Genomic DNA, 23496 nt, shown 5'->3' on the forward strand with positions numbered 1-23496 from the left:
AACACTGTGCTGGCTATGTCCTTCTGTGGTCTTATGTTCCATTATAAAAGGGCTCGTCTCTGTCTCAAGGTGCTTAACCTTTTTCTCTTGGCTATAATAAAACATCCTTGGAAATATGAGAGTTTAACAGTATAAAATAATATAAATCTGGACCTTGAAGATAAAACAAAAGGCAAAAGAAAACTACAGTATATATTATTTTCTCATTAAAGCCTCCATACAATGGATAATAACTGCTAAATAGATGTGCTCAGAGGAGTTCAGATGTTCACTGCCACAGCACACCCAGAGCCCTTATTTCAGGCCAAGTCATGTGTTCTCATTGGGTGAAAACGATAACTAGGTCCCTTTTCAGACAGTTTTGTGTTATTTTTAAGCTTCCATCACTATAGAAACACTGAGGGAAATTCTTTCTCTAAGCAGGTTGCAAAGGACATATTCAGTGTCTAAATTATTGATTGCAAAGTATGCATTAATTTCTTTCTTTTTTTTAAAGCTGCATAGAATTTTGTGGATGAAACAGTTTCTGTGATTCAGAGAATCCAGAGAAATCTTTGCTCACAAAACCTGTTTGAGTAGTTATGATCTTTGTGCTCTCAGGCATGATTGCATTTAAACACCAAAGAGATCTTAGTTACATGTATTGGTGCTTTTTCTTTTTTTTTTTTTTTTAGATGGCTGTATGCTTGTGCAAGCTTGGCCTTCAGACACTGTCACAAAGCAGAATCCTATCCTTAAGCCTGGGCCTTGTTTCAAGCCAATGCCTTATTATCAGCAGCATCTGGGCGCAGGGCGAGTACAAATTTATTGATTGCTGCCGTCCTCAAACCGCAAGGGCCGAGAGAATGGTTACAGACATGTAATTTTATAAAGCATGTAGACATCAAGATGAACTGAAATGCTGTTACCCTGAATGAAACACAAGCACACCCTAACGCATTTTTAAGATAAGAAATCCTGGGTTTTCTCTGTACAGAATTCTGTTGGGAATAACAGTAGACTCTCACTTTTCTTCACTTCCTACAATTGTGTGCAGCGTTTGAAAAAACAAAGGAATATTTGTGTGCATGAGTAGACACACATACCCACAAACACAGATGCACACGCCCACAGAGATGCGCACACAATATATAATGAAAAGAACATATTTCATACAGCATTGACCTCCATCTAGTGGCAGAATGGATTCCGCTTGAATGCATTAAGATTAATGATGAAGCTCCTGTAACACAGTGGAGACAAGACCGTACTGAAGCTCTACAACAGATTGAGCTACAGAGAGCAGAACAGACCACAATAAACCACGATAACAGAACATACAGGACAGCACAAAAGAACAGTGTATTTCATTAAACACACAAAGGTTGAAGCTGGGTACTGAACAGTACTACTTCACCTCCAGTGATTATTTTTTGTTACATGTCATGCTTTCTGTCATGCTTGTTTTTTTTTTTACCATTTCTGTGTCGACTTTATCCTTGGATCTCTTCTGCCTCTCTTTCTGCCAGCCTGTCTCTATGTTTCTGTTTTGTGCCTCTTTTTATGTGTGGTTTTATTCATTCAGCCCCTACAAAACGGAGCAATATGTTCATTCAAATAGAAACGGCAGAGATTTGAACACCCTGTTACATCACATAAGTGGAGCAGCTACGGTAGCTTATCTGTTACACAACCTTCCACACATATTTGCAAGTAATTTTGCTGAAGTAAAAGCCCATTGCTTAAATTGTGTATGCATGAAAAAAAAACTGATGTTTCTGCCCAGTGAGCACATTCAGATCTCAGTGACTCAAAGCAGTTTAACAGCTGCTTTTGAAGTAATTGTAGTTGCGTTTGTATAGTTCGCATGATGACCATTTACATGTGAAAGCTACGTAAAAGTGAACACCCAAGCTTGTCAACTGCAAAGTTCACATCAGTTCCTGACAGCTCGATGCAGTTTTCTGCACTGCCGAAACATTTCCAGCATCGGTGCTGCTAACTGCCAAAAATCCCCCTTTTAATAATTAATAATAATAATTAAATTCAAAGTGGTGCATAAACACAGGGTTGTTGAAAGGAGGTGAGAGAAGAAGAAACAGTCAGTGCATCGTGGGAAGCCGTCGGCAGCCTAGGCCTACTGCAGGATGACTAAAGGAGGATTCAGGGTCACCTGATCCAGCGTTTACTGTAAACATTTAAAAAAGGAAAGGTTTAAGCCTCATCTTAAAAGGAGAAAGGGTGTCTGTTTCTTAAATCCAAAGTCTGAGCTGGTCCCACAGAACAGGGGACTGGAAACTTAAGGCACTCCTTCTCATTCAACTTTTAAATACCTCAAGAACCACAAGTAAACCAGCAGTCCCAGAGAAAAGCACTCTAGTAGTACTATGAGATGGGAAAAAAAGATTAACATGATGGCGCCAGCAATCTTTGGTTTATTTTTTTCTTACACAGCAATATTCACTTTAAATTGCATCATTTTTTAAAAGAATTATGTGGTTAAAGCCAGAAACATCAGTGTGGACAAAATGCAGTTTTCCAACTGATTGTGCCCTATTATCAGTTTGTCTGGGTTCACTGTTGATTCCTTGTGTTTTTCCCTATAGTCCTTGGCCTTCATCCTACAAACTGACCTTTTTTAAACAATCCTTTAGTTCCCATTTGGCTCCTTTTTTGAGCTGACATTAGATAATGATGATACACATAACAAGCTTTTTTAAGTATTGCCATGATTTAATTATTTGTGATTCTTAGGAACTATAAAGATTAGAATGTTATTATAAGGAATTTCCAAGTTGGAAGTAGTAATTGCACTCATTAAAATTACACCAATAACGTGTTTTTTTTAGAAAATGTGATGTAAAAAGCAATATTAGAACAAACCAAGCTAAAAACAGACCAAGCAGGCTAAGAAAGATGTTCAAATCAGTCATTTACCCTGGTCATTATAACGGCCTTGGACTTGGATTCTATTCAGAATAGAATAGAATAGACAGTGTAGATATACACAATGAGAGTTGTTCTCTCATTGTGTATATCTGCATCGTATATAATTCTATATTTTCTTAAGAGTAAATATATTTTGGCCATGGCAGTAGCTGAAACTAACCTTTGCTTTGTTACCTTTGAGCAAAGTCTGCATTGCTATCAATACTATAAGTTTGCTGGGCTGTATCATCCAAACCTTTCCTTTCTGCAAATGTCACGATCCTGGGTCTGTTGACCCAGCGTTTTGAGTTTTAGTTTTATGTAAGCCCTTCGGGTTCCTAAGTTCATTTGTTATCATGCCTAAGTGTTTCTAGTTCTTATCATTTCCCCCTCGTGTTCCCAACTATGGTAAATCTCCCCTGCTCTTCATGTGTTTCATGTCTGTGTCTTACATTGTCAAGTTCGGGTTGTCATGTCTAGTTTTAGTGTTTCCTGTTTTATTCTGACAGTGTCATGTGTTCTTTGTTCATTGTATTTAGCTTTCCTCTCCTGGTCCTGTCATTAGGTTTATGTCAGTCAGCTGTTCCCCCATGTGTCTCCACTTCCCCTGATCACCTCATGTATGTATTTAAGCCCTTTGTTTTCTGCATGCCATTGTCAGGTCGTCTGCTCATCCATGTCTCATCTCCAGGTACCCATGTCACTTCACTATGGTTAAGGTTTTTCATGTTTTGTTATTAGTTCACCCAGTTTAGGTTATTGTTTAGTTTTCACCGATGCCTAGTGATGGGCAGATGAAGCCCCATGAAGCACTGAAGCTTTTCATCCAATTGGTTCACCCCAACGCGAAGCTTCATGAAGCTTCATTTGCTCTAGCAGGACACCTACTGGACGTAAAAATAATAGCTGGCATGAATTTGAAGAGTGTGGCATTTTGCACACAGCCTGTAAATGTCAACAACAAAAGGAGTGTGTAAAACATGTATATTGTAGTGATGGCAGTATACTGTGTATATTTATAGTGGCAGTATGGGAAATGATTATTTGGAAATGCTTGAAATGGAAATGATCATTTACTGTGAGGTGAGGTGTGGTTGGGGTGTGGACAGTGGTTGTGCTTTTGTAACGTTGAGGTATGGACAGCTACACACTGAGGCTTTGAGCCTCAGTCCTGCCTGTTCACATTTTATTCTGTAAAAACTAAATTTTCACTGCTTTTATGACCTTTTTAGTGGGGAGAACATAGCTAGGATTTAATGATTTAACAAATCTTTTGAATCCTTTGTCCTCCACAATGCTAAATGGCTGGGAGTCCTCAATCACCATGCTGACCAGGTCTTCATCTATTTGAGATTGTTCTCCTGAGGAAAGACAATAAAGATAAAGCACAAATATAAATATCACATACGTAACTTATAACAGTTGTATAATATTGTTATATCATTTAGTAACATTACTGCATGCTATATTATCATGGCATTTGATGGCTCACCTGGTCTTGCTCCACAATCGGTGTCCCCCTTATTCTCATGCAAAGCTCTGTAGTGCCTAAGCATGGATGAGGTGTTGTTGTTATATCCCAGCTTCCTGGCACATAGAAAACACTTCACCTTGTACAAAAGTCAAGACAGCTCAACATAAATTGTATTGCACCATCAGTATCATGAAAATACATCTTCTGTAGAAATTTACATACCTTGTTGGGAGGAATAAGATCAAAATGTTCCCACACAGGGGAGGACATCCTCCTCTTCTTAGCTGGCTCCATTCTCTCCTGACTTTCTCTCCTCACTCTCATAAACCTCCAAACGGTCTCCAAACTCTCACTAACCGCAACTCTCCATCAAACACCCACATTTTTGAATGAAGTCTGAGGGGTTTATATCGCTGTCATATCTCGCGGCAAAGTTCGAACCACTTCATGAACCAGTCACGTGGTACAGCCGGGCAGCGAGGCTTCGGACGTCATCATTTTCAGCTCCTCCCATAAATGAAGCAAGCCTCGATACGCGCTTCGCGGAAACGCCCCCTCCATTACTCGACACACGCTCCGAAGCCTCGATACAGAACGTCCCATCACTACCGATGCCCTATTATTTTGTACCCTCGTTGCTAGCCTCAATAAACGGCTTGTTTTGTTAATCCACACCACGTTTTGGTCTGCGTTTGAGTCCTCCTCTGCAACACATACGGTCTGCCCCAGCCAGACCGTGACAGCAAAAGCATATAGTTAGGGCTGGACCAGGTGACACTGAATCCTCCCTTAGTTATGCTGCAATAGGTGTAGGCTGCTGAGGGATTCCCATGATGCATGGAGTATTTCTTCGTCAGTCACCTCTGTCACTCACTATAGGCCTCTCTGCATTGAATCATATGTGATTGTGATTAATCTCTGACTATCTTCCACAGCATGTTTCTTCCTGTTAAAAGGGAGTTCTTCCTTCTCACTGTCACCAAAGTGCTTGCTCATAGGGGGTCATATGATTGCTGGGTTTTTCTCTGTATGTATTATTGTGGGGTCTACCTTACAATATAAAGTCCCTTGAGGCTATTGATGTTGTGAATTGAAATGAATTGAATCCTAGCCTCTGGTGATATTAATATAACCTAAAATAACACATGTTGCTGCTATAAGGGGTCATAGTTGATGAGATGTCAATTTCACTCTATTATCAAGGGGCTGCAGTTCACAAACAAAATTATCACCTGCCATGCCTGAACATAGGTGCCGGTATGGCACACAGTGAATGAATCTTGACTCTTTGAATTTTGATATTTTTTCTTCTCAAATGAAGGTGAGCTAAATATTAATATAATATTTTCAAGGTCTAGTTGACTTGTGGGCTCCGCATTCATTTCGACGGTCTCATTAGCTTGTTCAATTTACAATTCTAAAGCCCGGTTTGTGGTTCAGTTTGAGAACAGACAGTTCAAGCATAAAATGTAGAGCTGTTCCTTTCAGAGTTAATTTGCCAACTCCTTCTAATGCATTCTGTCTCCATTTACTTCCTATTTTCTGAAGTGCATTTCACAACTACGCTAACGTCATGTACATTTTCCTCCACAAGTTTTCAGTCAGACTGTATCCATGTCTAAACGTGTTAATTAGCCATATCATTATGATGATATTACATATCAAACAGTGCAGTCTAGTTCCACTAATAGGAGCAAAAACTGAAATCATTTTTCCCTTCTGGGTCTCATGGGCTTTTTAGGCAGACAAGATTTACTGTTTTGCATTTCATATTCTTTCTGTTTAGCCTTTGTAGCAACAAGCAGCAGTTTGGAGCTGAAAAAATGACCACTGCATATGACCATTATATCTACAGGCTTTATGATTTCTTGGGCTCCATCAGTGTTAACATGTTGTTTTAAGTGACTGCATAATTATGTTACCTTATGATAACAGAAAGAAAGTCTTACAATGTTAAACTAGTATTTTATTCTCAATTGGTAGTAGTTTCACTGGCATGTAACAGTTTCTTCCTGTTGAAACTGATGTACTCATGGATGCATTAAAGACTATTAAAGTCTGTGTCTGTGTGGGTCTGGCTACACTTAGACATAGAAAAATGTAGCTTTTTTGTAAGCATGTAAACAGCTTTTTAGATCACTGAAAACAGCACTTTGGAAAACTGCTTCCAGGGTGAAGGTTTTCAGAAAGTCAGTTTATGTGTTCACATGTGAACAAGGAAAACGGCCCACACCTTTGATGTCTGGGAGCATCAAAGGTGTGGGCCTCTATTTCCTTCTTTGATGTCAGAATGGTGCACAGTGTTATTGTTGGTGATGGTTCCTCCTAGGCTTCTGATTGGCCAGCCTTTTAATACAGACACGATTATATCGCCACCTGTAGCGCTGCTGTGCTTTTGACAGTATTTGACATCATTTTGCACTTTCTACACTGTTAGAGTACAATTTTGACCTTTTTGAGCAAATGCAGCATTAAAAAGCCCTAGTCAATTGCATTAATAAGCAAAATAGACAGAAACTAAAGCAGAGCCAAAAGTAAACTATACTGTCCATATACGCCATCTGTGAAACACAAACAGTTAAACCCCAAGTGAGTGTTTCTTCTCTTCAGTAACAACTTTGATTGGCAGATTCAACAAAATTTAATTTTAGTTATATAGCTCCAAATCACAACAACACTTGCCTCAAGGTGTTATATATATTAATGTAAAAACGCTACAAGGAGCTAACCCTGAACAAGAACTTTGCAACAGTGGGAAGGAAAAACTCCCTTTTCCTTTTAACAGGAAGAAACCTTGGGCAGAACCAGGCTCAGGGAGGGGAAGACATCAGCAGTGACCGGTTTGTTGAGGAAGACATGAGAAAAGATACACAGTGGAAGAGAGTCAGAGGTTAATAATGACGATTAAATGCAAAGTGGCATGTAAGTTAGTGAAGAAGAAACCATCAGTGCATCATGGGAAGCCCCAAGCACTCTAGGTCTACTGAGGTGTAACTAAAAAGGAAAGTTTTATGCCTACATTTCCATCTGAATGCTAAACTTGGTTGATATTTGTGTGTGATTATCTAGCTAGTAACTTTGCCATATGACCCCTATAATTAGTAAAAATCATTCCCTCTTTTCCAAAAATGTCACAAGTTGCATAAACACATACAGTCTGGTACATAAATAAAAAGTCACATATAATTATACACGTGTATTTTGTTGATTTATTTTATTGAGTCTAAAATACTGAGTCAAGACAAGACTATAATGTCCCAAATGTATATTGCAGGAAACAGAACATGTAGCTCTGTTCAGACGTGGTTTGGTATGGTAAAAAAGATACTGGAACAAAGACCATATGTTTTGTGTGGAAAATTAATAGAAAAATTACATTCAGTTACAAACAGTAACAATTAACAGTTCACAAAATGATCTTAGTAAGCACGTACGTCCATGGTAGCCTTGTTATGGAAAGCAATAGGAACATGTTGCAGGTCACCCATGCCCGATGGATTATCCTGTAGTTGACAGAAAGAAGAATGAGTGATCTGATTTAAAAACGATCCCTGATAATTGTGTTTCTTAAAGAATGTAATAGATCAGAGATGGCCATGATAATGGGGGCTTACAGAGAATCTCTCTTTCATCTCCTTAAAGTGTCTAAGTTCAGAATCCTCCTCTAGAAAGATGATATGAATGAACAAATATGAATGCAAATTAGTAGTCAGATAAATTTAATGCATTTTTATATCATATAAATCTATATAGAGGATTTGTGGCCGATGCATGCACAGACACACACACACACACACTTCATAATTTAAAATTCAAAGGAATATGAAGTTGCCTTACTGTGCAGTATCCACAACTTTCTTGCCAATACAGCCAAGCCCACAAGGAGCAGGAGAGACGAACACACCGCTACAGACTCCAACATGTAACTAGGAAGCAGGCACAAAGCAGACTGAGCAGACAACCCACCTTCAACATCCATTAAAGTGAAGATAAAGAAGTGCTTGACGTTTACCGGTGACTGCTCCAGGACTCCTTAGTGATGGGTTTGGGTGGAGGGAGGTAGACAGCAGACTGACTCGGAGGAGGTGGGGATGTCACAGGCTCTGCTATTGAAGGTAAAGATATTGTAGCGCTAAAAAAATACTGTAACAACTCTGTACATATGCTGTGATAGGTGAAGAGTGTTTGCAGCGTCCTGACATCAATATTGTTGATAGGTGACTTTTAATAATCAATACCCCCAAACAAGTAGAGACTTGAGAGCTTCTGCCATCTGTCACAAACACATATTGATCTTTAAAGCTGCTTCTTCTCAATTCAGCAGCTGCAAGGTGACATGGAGAAAATGCCAAGCAATCACGCAAATACCTAAAATGCATGATTTAAAATGCTAATAGGTTATCCAAATGATAAGCTATGACCATTTATTTGTCTTGGAAATGTTGCTTTTCCTCTAACCTAAGAACACAGAGATGGTAAATATGCCTTTAAAAATGAGCATGTAAGGACTGTGAAAAATGGGAAGGGTCTTAGTATGTTTTCTTTAACTTAAAACAATGCTGTAAAATGACAGTATGTATGTTAAAATCATTCGCAACCAATGACACACAATAATGAAACAATCTCTGTTTAGCATTTTAGTTCATTCTACAGTTAGGGAGAAATTTCATGTCTACAGGCTGTATCGACCAAATATTCACTTCGAGCAATGATAAATATTATATTAGGGCATGGTTGTTTTTAATAATTTTTTTAAAAATCAACCATTTCCATAATTATTTTTTTCCTGGTCATTTAGCTAAATGTCAAGTTTTGCTATTCAAATTAACACTAGGCTGCATTTTAGGGGTGACATGTTAGCGAGGGACTAAAATGAAAGAAATGTCAACTGTGTTACCTGTTACCATGGATAACACAGTCGACAGTCTATCATGACTTAGACTTATTGTCATATATAATTTTGTCTTGTTATTATTATGACTAAGAAATTACATGGTACATGTGATAAAAGTAGAAGAGATTTACATAACTGACATAAATATTATTATAATGTTGAGGTTTAGTGCTGAATAAATAATCACACTCTAACTAGACCTCACTACCAGATGAAATGAGCATTTGTTTTCAACATGATCTGCATTGCCTTCAGAAATACTCGTTTCAACATAGCAATGATCTCATAGTATGACTCATTTTGATGTGACGCGGTGGTTTGAAAGGATGGGCTCCAGCTGACATTTGTGTAATCTGCTCAATAACGAAGTAAGGTTGGAAAACTGAAAAGAATTGCTTTCAATCATTGCATTCACAGTGTTACAACGGCAGCATACATTATTAAACAGAGTGTTTTAAGTTGTAGGGAGATGAGGTTACCTTCTGCTGAGAAGCAGCACCACATGCTGATTTTGAGAGAAGCACTTAATATTTATAGAAACACAGAGAGAAAATAAAAAGGTTTTTATCTGAATACAGGTTTCTCTTTTCCTCTTAATGCATGCCGTCAGCTGTGTGGTTCCTGTCAGTTGTATTTCTTTTACCGCTGACTGTGTTACATATGACTTTTGTGTCATAAATCTTTTAAATGTTGGCTGAACAGAAATAAAAATATCGGGGTACATTTCTAGAGAGGGAAGTCTTACATAAGGATGTTGAATAACTCTAAACTCCCTGCGATGAAAAAAATATTCATCCTTGATGATATCAGCACACAGAAAATCCATAATGAAGCTTAAACTTCACAGTTTCAAGTCAGTTAGACAGTGAAGTTCAAAAGTGTAATTTGTTATGTATTTTATGTCCAAAAAATGAAAGGCTCTTTATCAACTTACTAGTAGAGGCGCGTGGTGTGACCTGAACCTGTACAGCTACTTGCTGCTGCCCTGCAGAACATAAATACCAGCCGGCATCTCTCATCTGCAGCTTCTTTAAGGTTACAGTGAAAGTCCCAGTTCTGTCATCGCTGATGGCCACTGAAGTATCTTCGTAACTCCCTTCAGAACCCGCCGACAGACAGGAGCTCCAGCCTCCGCTCCGACACCACTTCTTCTCACTTTCTCTGTTGGCAGGCAGTCACAGGGGAGTCAGTGAATGCTCACTGTCCACCAGCGTTTGACACCAGTGGAAGTTTCCGGACAAATTCCCACATTTACTGAAGTGTGATCAGTTCTTCTTTAAGGACAGTTCTAAGAGTTTTAAAGGATAAAATGTGGATAAAATCCTCCAAAGCAAAACCAAATACCTGAATCTTTCACTGTAAAGGCATTGAACCGTGACACTACTTCCTTCTTCCCCACTCACCATGCCGTTCTCGACTGACATACCTGCAGAAATCATGAAAATGCAACAAACTTCTTTAAAACTGTGGGTGAAGAAATGTTTATCAAACCTAATATTTCTCCATTACTCACCGTGAATAACTTTCACTTTAGTGTAAGCAACATCATCGGCCTTCCACCCGTTACCTAATTCCACACCACACAAGTACCACCCAGACTCCGTCTCTTTCAGGTTGTTCATGGTCACTGTGAACATCTCCTGGGCCGGGTCGTCAAAAATGCTCATTTTGTCTTTACTTGGATTGGTCGAGGAGGTCTCGTCAGTTCGAGCCAAGCTGGTGCAGAACTCTCTCATGCTCCCACGACACCAGTACTTGACATGGTTAGCATACTTAGGGTCATATCGACACGGGACAGTGATGGAGCCACCCTCCAGGACACTAACCTCGTTCTGAGTGGTCACCCAGCAGGGAACAACTGATAAGAAGTGGAGATCATTCAATGTTAAACACCAATTTGAAATGAAACTTTCAGTTATGACACAACCTTAATATAGCAGTTGCTCACATTGGACACCTGTTATCTATAAATGAGATGTGGGGAAATGTAGCCTTTGGCAACACTTGTACCATATTTATCGCTTCAGTTTCCTTTGTTATGAAGCACATTTCCTGCTTCAACTTCCCTCTTCATACTTCTCATTCCAAAATTGGATTATCCCTTTATAATACACAGGCTTTTGAAGGCCTGACAAAATAAACATCAAACATACTGTTTGCTAAAGGGCAAACTGTACAGACGATTGGAAGATTTGCAAAAACACAAAACCCCTCTCCGGCTCCTTGCAAGCTTTTAACAACCTTCTAGTCTGTCTTAAACAAACGATTAATAACAGAAAAGTCATAAAATTGCAAAGAGAAGCAAAGCCTAAGGAGTATCATACATTTTAGCAAGAGTATTTGCTAAAAGCACAGCAGAGAAGTGAGGAACAGGCGGCACAGACATAAATTATCTTTGTTTTTTCCAATTATGTGAAGCAGAAAACAGCTTGAAAGTCTTTTTTGTCTGACTTCTCTATTCACATGCACACAGTAACAGTGAATACCTGGGATCCATGGTAACAGGCTGAGCGTGAGTATAAAAAGTCGCGGCATGTTTCCACTTCAAGTTTGATGCTTAACAAGAAAGTGTTCTCTGCTGCGCAAACACAGACTGCAGGTTCCACAGAGTGTCAAATTCCCCTTTGTCACGTGACAATTGGCTGGATCCAGATGCTCCAGATGTTAACTGCATAAATGCCAGGCAGATTTTATTGACACTGTTCACCTACTGTGGTGAACACTAAAATTTGAATAAGATTAATGTCATGCTGATGTTAAATCTATCTTCTCTGTAGGAAACCTACTCCTTGTTTCTCAGCTCATGTATAGCCTATATATAAGTATATAGGTATTTTTCATGTTTGATTTTGATTCACAATAATGTGCGTAGAATATAACAATTTTAAAAAAACTCCATATTGGACTTTAGTAGCTCTTTTTTTTATCGCAAGAGGAACATTTTTAATTCTCAGAAATACATTTTATTTCGCAATACACCTTTCAAATTCAAATTCTAATATTTTGTCTTTGTTGCGATGAGAGATGGGAAGTTTAATCCCAATCATAGCAGTTTTCTAAATAAAGCTAAAGGTAATGAGGTATGTGCTAGCATAAAGACGAGAAAACAACCACATCATCTTGGCAATGTCGAAAGGTGATCTGGGTGGCGGCGCATTAAGTTTCACTCATATTTTTTACATATATGCAGGAATGCACGACACCTATAAAAGCAAAACATGATTTTTACACAGTTTAGTTCTTGCATGTCCTATTTTGCTTTCTGGATCCAGCTGCAAATGGATTTTGCATAAAACATCCAGCCATGTAAGGTATCATCAATCGTATTGTCTAACTAAACAGCACATTTTTGTTTCCCCTAAAGAGACTGTCATTCAAGGTTTAGGCTTGTAACTTAAAACATGACATACTTAGCCTTTTTATTTTTACAATAACGTTATTCCCCCTGACAGGCACATACTAAGCCTCTCCCTTCCATAGCTGGGGAGAATTCATTTGGCAGGCTGCAGTGAAATTACTTGATTCTGGTGCCTGAAAACCTTGGATATGGTCCAGTCTTCATTTGTCGGATTAAGCTTCAAAGCACAACCCCCTCAGACACTGAATTAACAAACAATTATTCCAATCCTTTCAATTTGCTCTGTGAAGGATATCCCTAAAGCCCCACTTGCTCTTTTGTTGTTGCTTCTGCTACAAAACCTTTTATGGTCATCTATTTCCTGGAAAGATTTGGGATGATCTCAGAAGTGAAACTCAACTTTTTGCCCAGTTTGACCTTTCTGGAGAAATGAAACCTAACATTTCCCAAAGTTACTATTTTCAGATCCCTAACCCATATCCTTGTATTGCTTTGAAAACTGTGGCAGACTGTATGTCTTTTTGTATCTTACAAGAAATTTCAGACTGATGAACTTGATAAGAGGGCATGTTGATAAAAGGAAAACTTATTTTAATAGCTTTTCTCAGATTATTTGAAATCTTTGACTTTGCTTTTAATGTTTATGATGTCTCTTTATAATATGTCAAATGGTAAGCAGCTGTGCTTTTATATAGATGAAAACAGAATACTGTAATAATGCCTAATGCTTGTCTTTATTTTTGTGACTCTGGTATTCTTTGTGGTGTGATTGTTAGACAGGTTCAAAATGCAGACTGTAAATGACATTGTTTTCTACACATTTACTCTTCAAATGTGGTTTAGTCATTTTCGAGTAAAGTGTAAATGTACTAGTAAAAGTTTGTATTATATAACAAAACATTACAACTGAATAGTGGCCAAGGTTATTTAAAGACTAAATCTCAGTCTTATTGATTGCATACAATTACTGAAATATTGCTGTTGGTAGTGTTATACAATGAAGTTTTTGTGTGTTTGCATGTTAGGAACTGTTGTGGCAGATTTCTTTTCTGATGCATTAATCATATATGATTAATGCATTATAATATAATATAATTATAGTCATTATACTATAGCCATAATCATAATCATTATAATATAATGATTCATGATATATGACTTTAATCATATCACATTAGTAATAGCAATATCACTTTCTTACTTTAGTATAGCAAGATCACTCCTGTCACCAGTTGTATGTTATCACAAGTGGGCCCCAGGTTTTATTGCACCTTCACAGTGGACCCATTGTAGACTTGAAGATCTCCAGACACCCTGCTCAAGGGAGGTGACGGATGGTCGTAACTTAGAGTGGGAGGCGGTCAAGGATGAGCTGGACTGAAGGTATAGGGATATGTGATGTGTTGTGCAATGTTCTTTGAGAGTGTCTGTGTGAGATGTGAGGGCAGAGGCCAAATTTCAGAGATCATCCTAGTTTTTGGCTGGGATGATTCTCTCCATATTGAAATATGTTATTAAACCACTTCAAAACGCTCGCTGGGGGTGTTTGCAGGTTATTTAAAATTTCCACAATAGAACCAAGTATTCAAAGTACAATGAGCCTATGATTTTAGTCATCCAGATAATAGTGGTCTAAAGTGCTCGAGTAGATAACAGCTGGAATTAATTTAGGATCTCAATAATGTACTTCTAGCTGAAGTTCGGGACAAATCGCGTTCCTTTTCATCTCAATGCGGAACTTTAAAGTTCTACCTCATCGTCCAGCCCAGAGGCGATCATGACCAATTGGCCAATCCACCACCTTTCATTGTTTATACCATTACAAAAAACAAACAAACAAAAAACAAAAAACATCGGCCCGTAAAAATGAAAAATCACCGGGCATTTGCCCGGTATGCCCGATGGCCAGTCCAGCTGTGGACGTTCTCCCCTTTATAGTGATGGAGGAGACTGGCGAGGAGAGAATATGTAGTGGAGGAAGGCACAGAGAGAGCTGGCTCCGGGCTACAAGACAGTGCCAAACCTAAAAAGAGTGCTTGTGGTCAAAAATAAAGCTTAAACCACATCAATTGTACATTGTGTGGGTCCGGTCATTTCACAAGTGTTTTGACTGCCAAGTGTAAAGTTTAGTGGAATGGGGATTAAGGTGTGTGTGTGTGGTGGTGAGGGGTCAGTTTGACTCGGCCACAGTTACAAAAATGAACTGTTCATATTTCGGCAAGATGTTGTGAAAATTTTCTTTCTACCAACTTAGTGGGAACAGTTTGGGGATGGTGCACGAACCAAGCAGGGTCCATAAAGACATGTATGACCGAGTTTGGTATGGAATCATTTGACAGGCCTGCACAGTCCTGACCTCAACCAGACAGAACACCTTTGGGATGAATTAGTGTGAAGACTGCAAGCAAGGCCCTCTTGTCCCATACTGGTGTCTGCCACCAGAAATGCAATTGCATTCTGGAATATTCCCATAAACACACATAGCTTCTAAAACCCTATGGATTAAGATTAAAATGACATGAGTATTACCAATTACCAAAATATAGTATGCATGAACACACACATCCACACATGTGCAATAACACTAAGTGCAATAATCTTTTCTGGCATCGTTGTATTTTTACTCAGTTGTATATAGCATTCGTATTCTATTTTTATCTTATTGTATATTTTATTCTATTTTATTCTACTGCATATAGTATTTTATTTTATTCTATTCTGTACAGTTGTGTACTGCATTTATATTTATTGTATTCTAATTTTTGCTTCATAACTTTGCACTGTCCACTTCCTGCTGTGACAAAACAAATTTCCCACGTGTGGGACTAATAAAGGTTATTTTATCTTATCTTATGAAATTCTGAAAAATATGGACACATAAAAAATCTTTAAAGATACAGTAAGTAGTTTTTTGAGTGTATTTGACAGTCACATAGTAACATTGCACAGTAATCATTAGTATTTAGTTACGTCTACCAACAAGTTGATGTATTCAAAATACATAGTAGGCGCAGATTTCTGGAAGCTGCCATGTTGCCCTGCCATCTTAAATACAGTAGCCAAGATAGACATAGCTGTTCCACCTAATCAGGTTTAATGTATGTGGCCACATATGTAGTATGCCACAGGAAGAGGAGAATATAACTTGTAGGCATTTGTGTGGCATGGGGATAATTTTTAATTTGTGTCTACATCTTCAGAGTTCAGACTTATGAAGGATCATACCGATGTTTTATTGTCAGGGAAGGGGTCACTTTCACCAAAGAAGCAAAGATACGAAGGAAAGAGACCATGCAACTGATAAAACATTTTCCTCTTCCTCCTTCCACCTCAATCCTCATTTCCTAAACGTAAGTCAGGAGTCCAACACATCAAAATTTGCATAAACATACTCATTTATTCCAGACATTTTCACAAACAATGTCAGCAGATTAGATGCAAAACCTTCCCGTCTTTAGGCAGCTGACAACAAGCTGGGTAAACAATAACAACAGGTGCTTATGTCAGCTAATGTTAATCCCTAAAATTCACACTTTACCTGTGATAAATAGTTTGATCACATTCTCACACTGTGTCTCATTAAGTGTGCAGCAATCTTAGATGCACTTCAAAGACAGTTTTACTACCGCCAGCTAACTGCAGCTAATCATCAGCGTTTACTGACTGAAGTTTAAGAAATCCTCAGCAACTCAGTTACTCTGTTATCATTCAGACAGAGTAACTGTCTGAATGATTCATTTTGGACTCCTTTCACAAAGTAAATAGATGCCGACGCATATTGACAGCTGAAGTAAACAGTGGACTGACAGCCTACACTCACTACAGATGAATGGTGGCCAGAGTTGTTTGTCTTACAACAGCCACTGTAGCTAGGATTATGCACTTGAATTAGGAGGGGGGAAAAAACAAAATTCAGTTGACTGCAGTTTTCAACCTACTTACACCTACTGGTGATATTTTTCACACTGTAACACTGTATTTCAGTTCACATGCAGGCTTTCTAGTCTACTCCAGATGTCATGCGCGATAAGAGTCCCAACCTGAACATATCTGCATGCCGAGTGATTGTTGTAGCAACAGCTAGTATACATACTTAAAATGTACGAAATTTCAACTCAATCTGAGAGTATTTATGTGACTTATCATGTTCACTCAGTCTAAAGACCTGTTTAATGCTGAATTGCAACGCTTTCATTATAAAAAGTATTTCATAAGAGTTTCATTAGGTTGCAGCGTGATGAATTTAGATGTTCAATCACAACACAGGAACGTCTCACTCAATGTGAAAAGTCCAGCTCTTATCAAACCAAAATTGAGTCACAGTCACAATCAAAGCCCCATCAAGTGACAACAGGAAGTCAACATTATTAGATAAACATGAACTGATATGCATGATGTATGCACTGTATTCTATACATGTTATACAGCAGTATTCTTTGTGCATTTATAATGTTCCACATTGGTCACATGAGGATCACTGCTGCTTGTATCTTTAATTCCACCAGGGACTGTTTATCTTCCAGTAACCTTTACCTGCCCTGTACCCATGACAGGTCCTATAATGAGAGAATGATGACACATTTATATTTAATATGTAGAGACAGGTAGATGGACTGCCTAACTGCTTGTCATAAAGTCAGCACAGGAAGAAACTCAGATCTGACCTTTAAGGTTTCTGAAACATGGCCTGATGTACTCGATTCTATTTTTCATCTCTGCATGCACCAGGAGGGGGTTTCATTTCCAGTTCAAACACCCCCACAAACTCACACGCCAAGACCAAACTAGCTGAAATGTACCCTCGGGTCAGTGTTTTCTGTGACAAATGTAAGCCTATATTGGCTCTGCACAGTTTAAAGCAATTTTGGTAGGAATGTGTTTGACTCAATCACTTCTCCCAGAACAAGTAATAGAAGCAAACCCTCTCTTTGCTCTGGGGGTAATGTTCTCGCTTTGCCCTCTCTTAGCAGAAATAGGGCAGCAGGGAAATGCAAGTTCCTCTGCCTTCGACTTGGAAGAAAGAAATTATGCAGTCTGTGGGAATAACAGAATAATATCTGCAAAGTGCGGAGTGGTGGGGAATATTCTCTTCCAAGTGAAAACAGATTTTACCAGGACCTACATTAAAAATGGACATGAGAAAAAGTATCTTAAGTATTCTGAGCGAAATAAATAGTCCTATGTATAAATATCAAGGGCTATGATATAAATGTGGCTTACATGTATAAATAAATATCATGTAAGCCACAGTGACAACAAGACGATTAACTGCTTATCTTGTTTCAGTGCAATCTTCTGCTGGGAAACCTTGGTCCTTGCACTCGTGTAAGGCCTACTTTGACACTGAGCCTACAGAGCCCAGGTTGTGACACTTAGAATTAAATGTAGTGTAAGAAATACTAATCCTAATAGATTCACTTCAACATTGAAAGGATTGTGTGGGAGTTATGGTCCTTCTAGTGTCGCTGTTTAAAGGTAATTGGACACTTGGATGCATTGTACCTTGAAAAGTGAAGGCAGAGAAAAGGTGGAGAGAACCCCAGGTGTCTGCAGTAAAGGTCTGTGAGGGCATCTCCAGGGAAAACACAAAGTGTCTGCAGATATCTAAGACTTAAAGCAGTCATTCACCACATGCTTTTCAATAAGAATTATTAAATATCACTTTGGATTTGGATCTCTGCAATTATTCTCAGACCCCTAAATTCTGCAGTAAAAATTGCTGCATTTTTATGGAAGACTTTTTCAATACTGCCGTAAATCCACTCCAATTAAAACTGAGACTTGGCACATTAATACAGTATGCATTTCTTTATGTAGAACTGAATATGCTTAAGCTTAGATCCCGAAGTTAGAAAGAAAAAAAAGCGAGGGGAAGAAAAAGAGACATTTTGGACTGTGGCATAAAATGGAAATGCACAACTTCTAAAGATGTGAGTTCCACCACTGAGCCTGGAGTCCTTTGCCACAACCATTTGGATGTAGAGTTTTCTTCCCTGCTATCCTTGAAAAGAAGAAAGGATTTCTCTTTGCAATAACTAGCACTAAATGGTAATTTGAAAAGCCAGATTTGGACAGTACTACTTTTTATGAGAAGCTGCAGAAGAGGGGGGGGGGGGGGGGGGGGGGGGGGGGGGGGGTGCACAGATATATAGTGCTGTGCAAAAGTGTGGAGTCATCACTAATTTCTTTATATTTTGCAAGGAAAATGAGAAATAGGAAGCATGTGTAAATACATACGAAAATACAGCACATAATGCAAATAAGGGCCTTGTATAATCCTAACAAGCTTTAAAGTCAATATTTAGTATGACCACCTTTATTCTGCAACACAGCCTGAACTCTCTCGGGCAAGCTTTCATCTAGCAGTTCTCCGGGCTTCTTGAAGGCCATTCAAAGCTTTTCTTTGGATGTTGACTGCCTTTTGTTCTGGTGTCTGTCAAAATGCTCTAACACCGCTTCAATAACATTTAGGTCTGGGCTCTTGGGAGGCCGATCCATGCCTCACGGTGTTCCATTACGTGTTTTTCCATCCAGATATGCTGTAGCGCACTGACAGCGTGTTTGTGATGAGTGAAGAATGAAGTGTTCCCAATCAGACACATTCCAGATGGTATTAGATGGTGAATCAAAATCTAATGGTATTTTCCAGCATTCATAATACCATCAAGTTTGACAAGATCCCCAACACATCTGGCTGGAATTCCACCATCAAACCATGGCATAGCCTCCATTGTGTTTTACAGATGGCTGTAGACACTCCCACACATACATACTGACCACAGGACCTGTTTACAGCCCAGTTCTTGTGTAATTGGTACACCTCAGCCTTTCCCTTTAAAATATTTGTGATGAGGCTTCAGTAAACTGTAGGTGTGCTGAGGAGACATCTCTCATATCCTATGTCAGGTCTTTCCTGAATTTTTTCCTATTTCTTAAAGACATGATTTTCAGATACAGTTCATTTGCTGTAGATAGAAGAGGCAGGCAGGAAAAGCTTTTGTCTTCCACCTGTCCAATTTCAATACATATTTTAAGGACACACTGCGCACCATGCTGAGATATACCAAGCTATTGCTTAATGCCGCTTTGATAATCACCTCGTTGGAGCAAAAATACAATTTTATGCCTGTCAAAGTTTTCTTCTGCATTTCTTAGTAGATTCTACTGAAGAAATTGGAACAAATTGTGTTTTGCAACAGGCTGCTAATAACAAATGCCTAAAGATACACTTTAAAAGTGGTTCTCTGTTCTGTATTACCTGCAGACAATGGTGCCTCATCCCTTGAGTTAGGTGCCTTTTTATGCTTGAATGATTCATAGGTCAGTGTTAAGCGGTTTGAAAAAGGAAAACCAACAACGGAAAACTTTGAAAGGGCTTCACAAAGCCAGGAGAGCTACTGCTCAAGGCCACTTGTAAAAAAAAGAAAAAAAAAGAAAAGAAGAAATGTAAGAAAGTGTAACAAAACAAGCACAACATAAAGCAATGAGGCATGACTCAAGACTTGTTTACAGAAATGCATCAACATAGCACTTTTTGCTATCAATCACAGACCTAGCTACTTGTTAAATCTAATTACATAAAAAAAAAATTATATCACACACACACACACACACAGTTTAACAAGGCCACCATTTCAGTTGTTTTTATTTCTTTGTGTCAGTGCAAAAAAAGGGAATGCTGGACAAATGTTTACATAAAAAATGTTTCCATAAAAGTAGAAAGAAAAAAAAAAAAATAGCACTGCATCGTATGTGACCAGATCCGACTTATTCGGTGAGGATGGGATAGTCCAGATCAGCGGGGAGTTTAATAACTTCTTCTCGTCGCGATCTGTAGAAAAAAAACAAACAAAAAACGCGGCGTTTGTGTGAGACAGCAAAGTTATGAAAGCAAAAAAAGAAATGACACATTGTGACCTTCCCAGCCAGCAGCAAGTCTAAAAATTCAATATCACCATTTTCTAGTAAAGCAAAAGCAATATGTGTCATCATGTAGTCCTCAGAGAAGCATCTCATCACATGTACTATCTGCTGTGCTGTTCCACAGAGAATGAAGTGACGAACTGGCAATAACGTCTAATGTGACAGAGCACCTGAAGGACAATATATCTGTTTACTTTTCACTGACAAAAACAACTCAATATCCACAGACACATATGGCAGATTTAGTTTGGATATTTTGTACAATTTCTACAGTTTCTCATCGTGGAACACTTAGACGCACTTACATGTTTGCCTCAGCCAATGAAATTCATCACAACGAGATGGAGGACGGTGTGAGCGAACAGGAAGTCGGCGAAGGCTCTCTCTGGGGAGATGGACAGAAAATCTCCTTTGTTCTGTGGGTTGATCTGGATACGAAGACACACTGAAAAACAAACAAGGGATTAAGTATCAGCATGTACCTCTTTCACTTGTCAATGCACAACTGCAGTGGGGCTACAGCGGAGTTTTTTTTCCCCATGATAATTTAATAGTTTTAATATTAGGGTTAGTTGTTTAGTAGTTAAACACCAAAAGTCAGACAGCCTAATTTTTTCAAAATTTTCAGCTCGTTACCTGTTTTTGCATTTAGATGGAAATAGGAAGCACAGATACTACGCAGTATAGCTGAAATAATTCACTGAATAGCTGATTGGTCAATGCAGACTGATAATTTCTCCATTTTTGTCATCCTAAAAACACCACACCTCCATCACATTTATAAACCAATTAAATTCTCATACTTGTTAATGTCCAACATGAGTTGTAAAGGTCAACCGATTTATCAATGGGCTTAATTTACTGACTTCTAGTAGCCATTTGAAGAGCCATTGGTTTTGGATTTCATACCTGACAATATATGAAAATCTGATATAAAGTACTGATAGGAGAAACACCCTTCAATCATGTTATGATTACTGATGTTATATAGTGTGTAGACCAGAGGGCACTCTGCAACTTCTTGTTGGCATCATGTGTGTTTGTAATGCCACAAACAACTAGCAGCTGACAGAAAAAGAAATTCGAGTTCACCAACATAAACCTCTGGTGGTTGCAGCAACGGCAGATCTTCTAATGGCTAGATATACAGATATATGAGCCTATGTATTTATGTTTTTCCAGATGGACAAAACAAACAATTTCCACTAACATATGCTAGGTGTACATATGTATTTACTTCTTTACACTCAGGTCAATCCAGCTTGAAGCTAACATGGTGAAGGGTGTTTCTCCAATCAGTATTTTCAAAAATTGTATTTATCGTCCATTACAAATGCCAATGCCGACAGCATAAATCAGTGAATTGATACTAATGGCCACTTAAGGCTGGCTCCAAAAGCAAGTCAATGCCCATCTTAAAATCCCGAATTTTACTGTATTTTTTTATTTTTTATTTTTAAACAGAATGCTGGCTGTCAGCCAGGGATACCCCTCAGCCTCTTACTAGATGCACCAATGGAATGAATTTCAAAATCCTACATCAACTTGTTCTCAAGTTATCACATTCACAAGATTTTCAATTGATAAAATTGCTTCATTCTGGAGTTTTCACATTCACAAACATGGGTGCCCGCATCAGCTTTTCAGGACAAAGAGGTAAAAAGTTTACAGCACCGAACAAAAAACTTTTTTAGCTTCTATGCATGGGTTCCCCTTCACAGCAGCTAAACAGTGGGGTTTTTTTGTTATTGTTATTTCCCCCCCCCCCCCCCAATCTCCATCTGTATTATAAAACAATCCACCATGTTTATGCTTTTGGTACCTTGAGCATTTTAATAAGAAACGTATGAAAACCAATTCAAAATCTCTGCACACCTGAAGGGCCGACAGTGTCGGAGGAAAAAACGTCCTCATATACAACTAAACGTAACCCTACACACTGTCTCAATTACAGATGAACTTTTATTGTTTTAATGGAATTACCTGACAAACGAGCCTATTCAAAATAGACTTGGTTTGTGGTTTGTTTTTATTTCTGATATTTTTAATTCTAATATTTTATTACTTGATTAAAATGTGCTTATTTACGCTAACAGTTTGAACCAAGCTTGCTAGTGTTGGCTAATATTTTGGCACACTATGCCATCATCCAAATAAGGTGATTGTTGGCTTTACCAAAAAAAATAAATACATATGGCAGAGGACAAACGTAATATTTTGGCTTGTATATGCAGAGCCTACAAGTCAATGGTCCAAATCACTGTGTGACCATCTAACATTTAGTCTTTGAGTCCATGGCCTTTCCATGCACCTGCGGTGGACAGTCCTGAAAGGTTCAGGAATACGGGAATGTATGAAAACTGCTTAAAGCACATTTTTCTAGGTGCAAAATAAGCATCTGTGCAGCCTTGAAAATAATGAACCAATGCCACCCAGAGAGCTACTCGGGAAACACGTGTATTCATTTCGTTTTAATATTAACTGAAGTCACGCTACTAGTTTAGCATAGATAGCTAACTTGTGCCTGAGTGCACGTTCTGGATCACCCCTTTTTGTAAAAAATAAAATAAAATTACCAGCGACACGTTTAATCGAATAAACACTTACCTGCGAGAATAAAAGCACCCACGCAAGAGATGAAGCCCGAGAGAAAGCTATTGAATGGAAAGGTGCCGACGAGGAGACAGTAGAGGAACTGCAGGGCTCCAGTTAACAAGATGTACAGCAGATATGCGTCCACCACTTTGAGTTTGTTGGGCGTCGTGGTGCCGTACTCGTCCAGAAACCGAGAAATAACAGATATCACTGAGTTCGACATGATTTTGGCCGTCTAATTAGCAGAAAATTACTCAGGATTTTGTTGCACGAAACCTTTTCCTCGGTCGAATAAGTGACGTGTCCCAATAAACCGGAAACGGACGTGGTGTTGCACGTTATACG

The 23496-nt window shown here is 38.6% G+C and overlaps 2 protein-coding genes across 3 annotated transcripts; both read right to left on the minus strand.

Moving 5' to 3' along the window:
- Positions 1-7588: 7588 nt before the first annotated feature.
- Positions 7589-11889, minus strand: pigr (polymeric immunoglobulin receptor). 2 transcript variants are annotated; one of them, XM_080861741.1, is made up of 8 exons: positions 11762-11889; positions 10789-11133; positions 10620-10701; positions 10210-10436; positions 8394-8484; positions 8219-8307; positions 7996-8045; positions 7589-7884 (listed from the first exon to the last, which is right to left on the minus strand). In XM_080861741.1, the coding sequence occupies exons 1-8, from the start codon at positions 11808-11810 to the stop codon at positions 7801-7803; spliced, it is 1017 nt and encodes a 338-aa protein (XP_080717867.1). In that variant the 5' UTR covers positions 11811-11889; the 3' UTR covers positions 7589-7800. The 2 variants fall into 2 exon arrangements, with proteins under 2 accessions (XP_080717867.1, XP_080717866.1); XM_080861740.1 differs by having other exon boundaries at positions 8394-8487.
- Positions 11890-20249: 8360 nt separating this feature from the next.
- dad1 (defender against cell death 1) lies at positions 20250-23476 on the minus strand. The gene is made up of 3 exons (XM_080861746.1): positions 23164-23476; positions 20862-21001; positions 20250-20464 (listed from the first exon to the last, which is right to left on the minus strand). The coding sequence occupies exons 1-2, from the start codon at positions 23372-23374 to the stop codon at positions 20871-20873; spliced, it is 342 nt and encodes a 113-aa protein (XP_080717872.1). The 5' UTR covers positions 23375-23476; the 3' UTR covers positions 20250-20464; positions 20862-20870.
- Between the last annotated feature and the right edge of the window lie 20 nt (positions 23477-23496).

This window comes from Rhamphochromis sp. 'chilingali' (assembly GCF_963969265.1).
Source record: "Rhamphochromis sp. 'chilingali' genome assembly, chromosome: 16".
Classification (NCBI taxonomy): Eukaryota; Metazoa; Chordata; class Actinopteri; order Cichliformes; family Cichlidae; genus Rhamphochromis; species Rhamphochromis sp. 'chilingali'.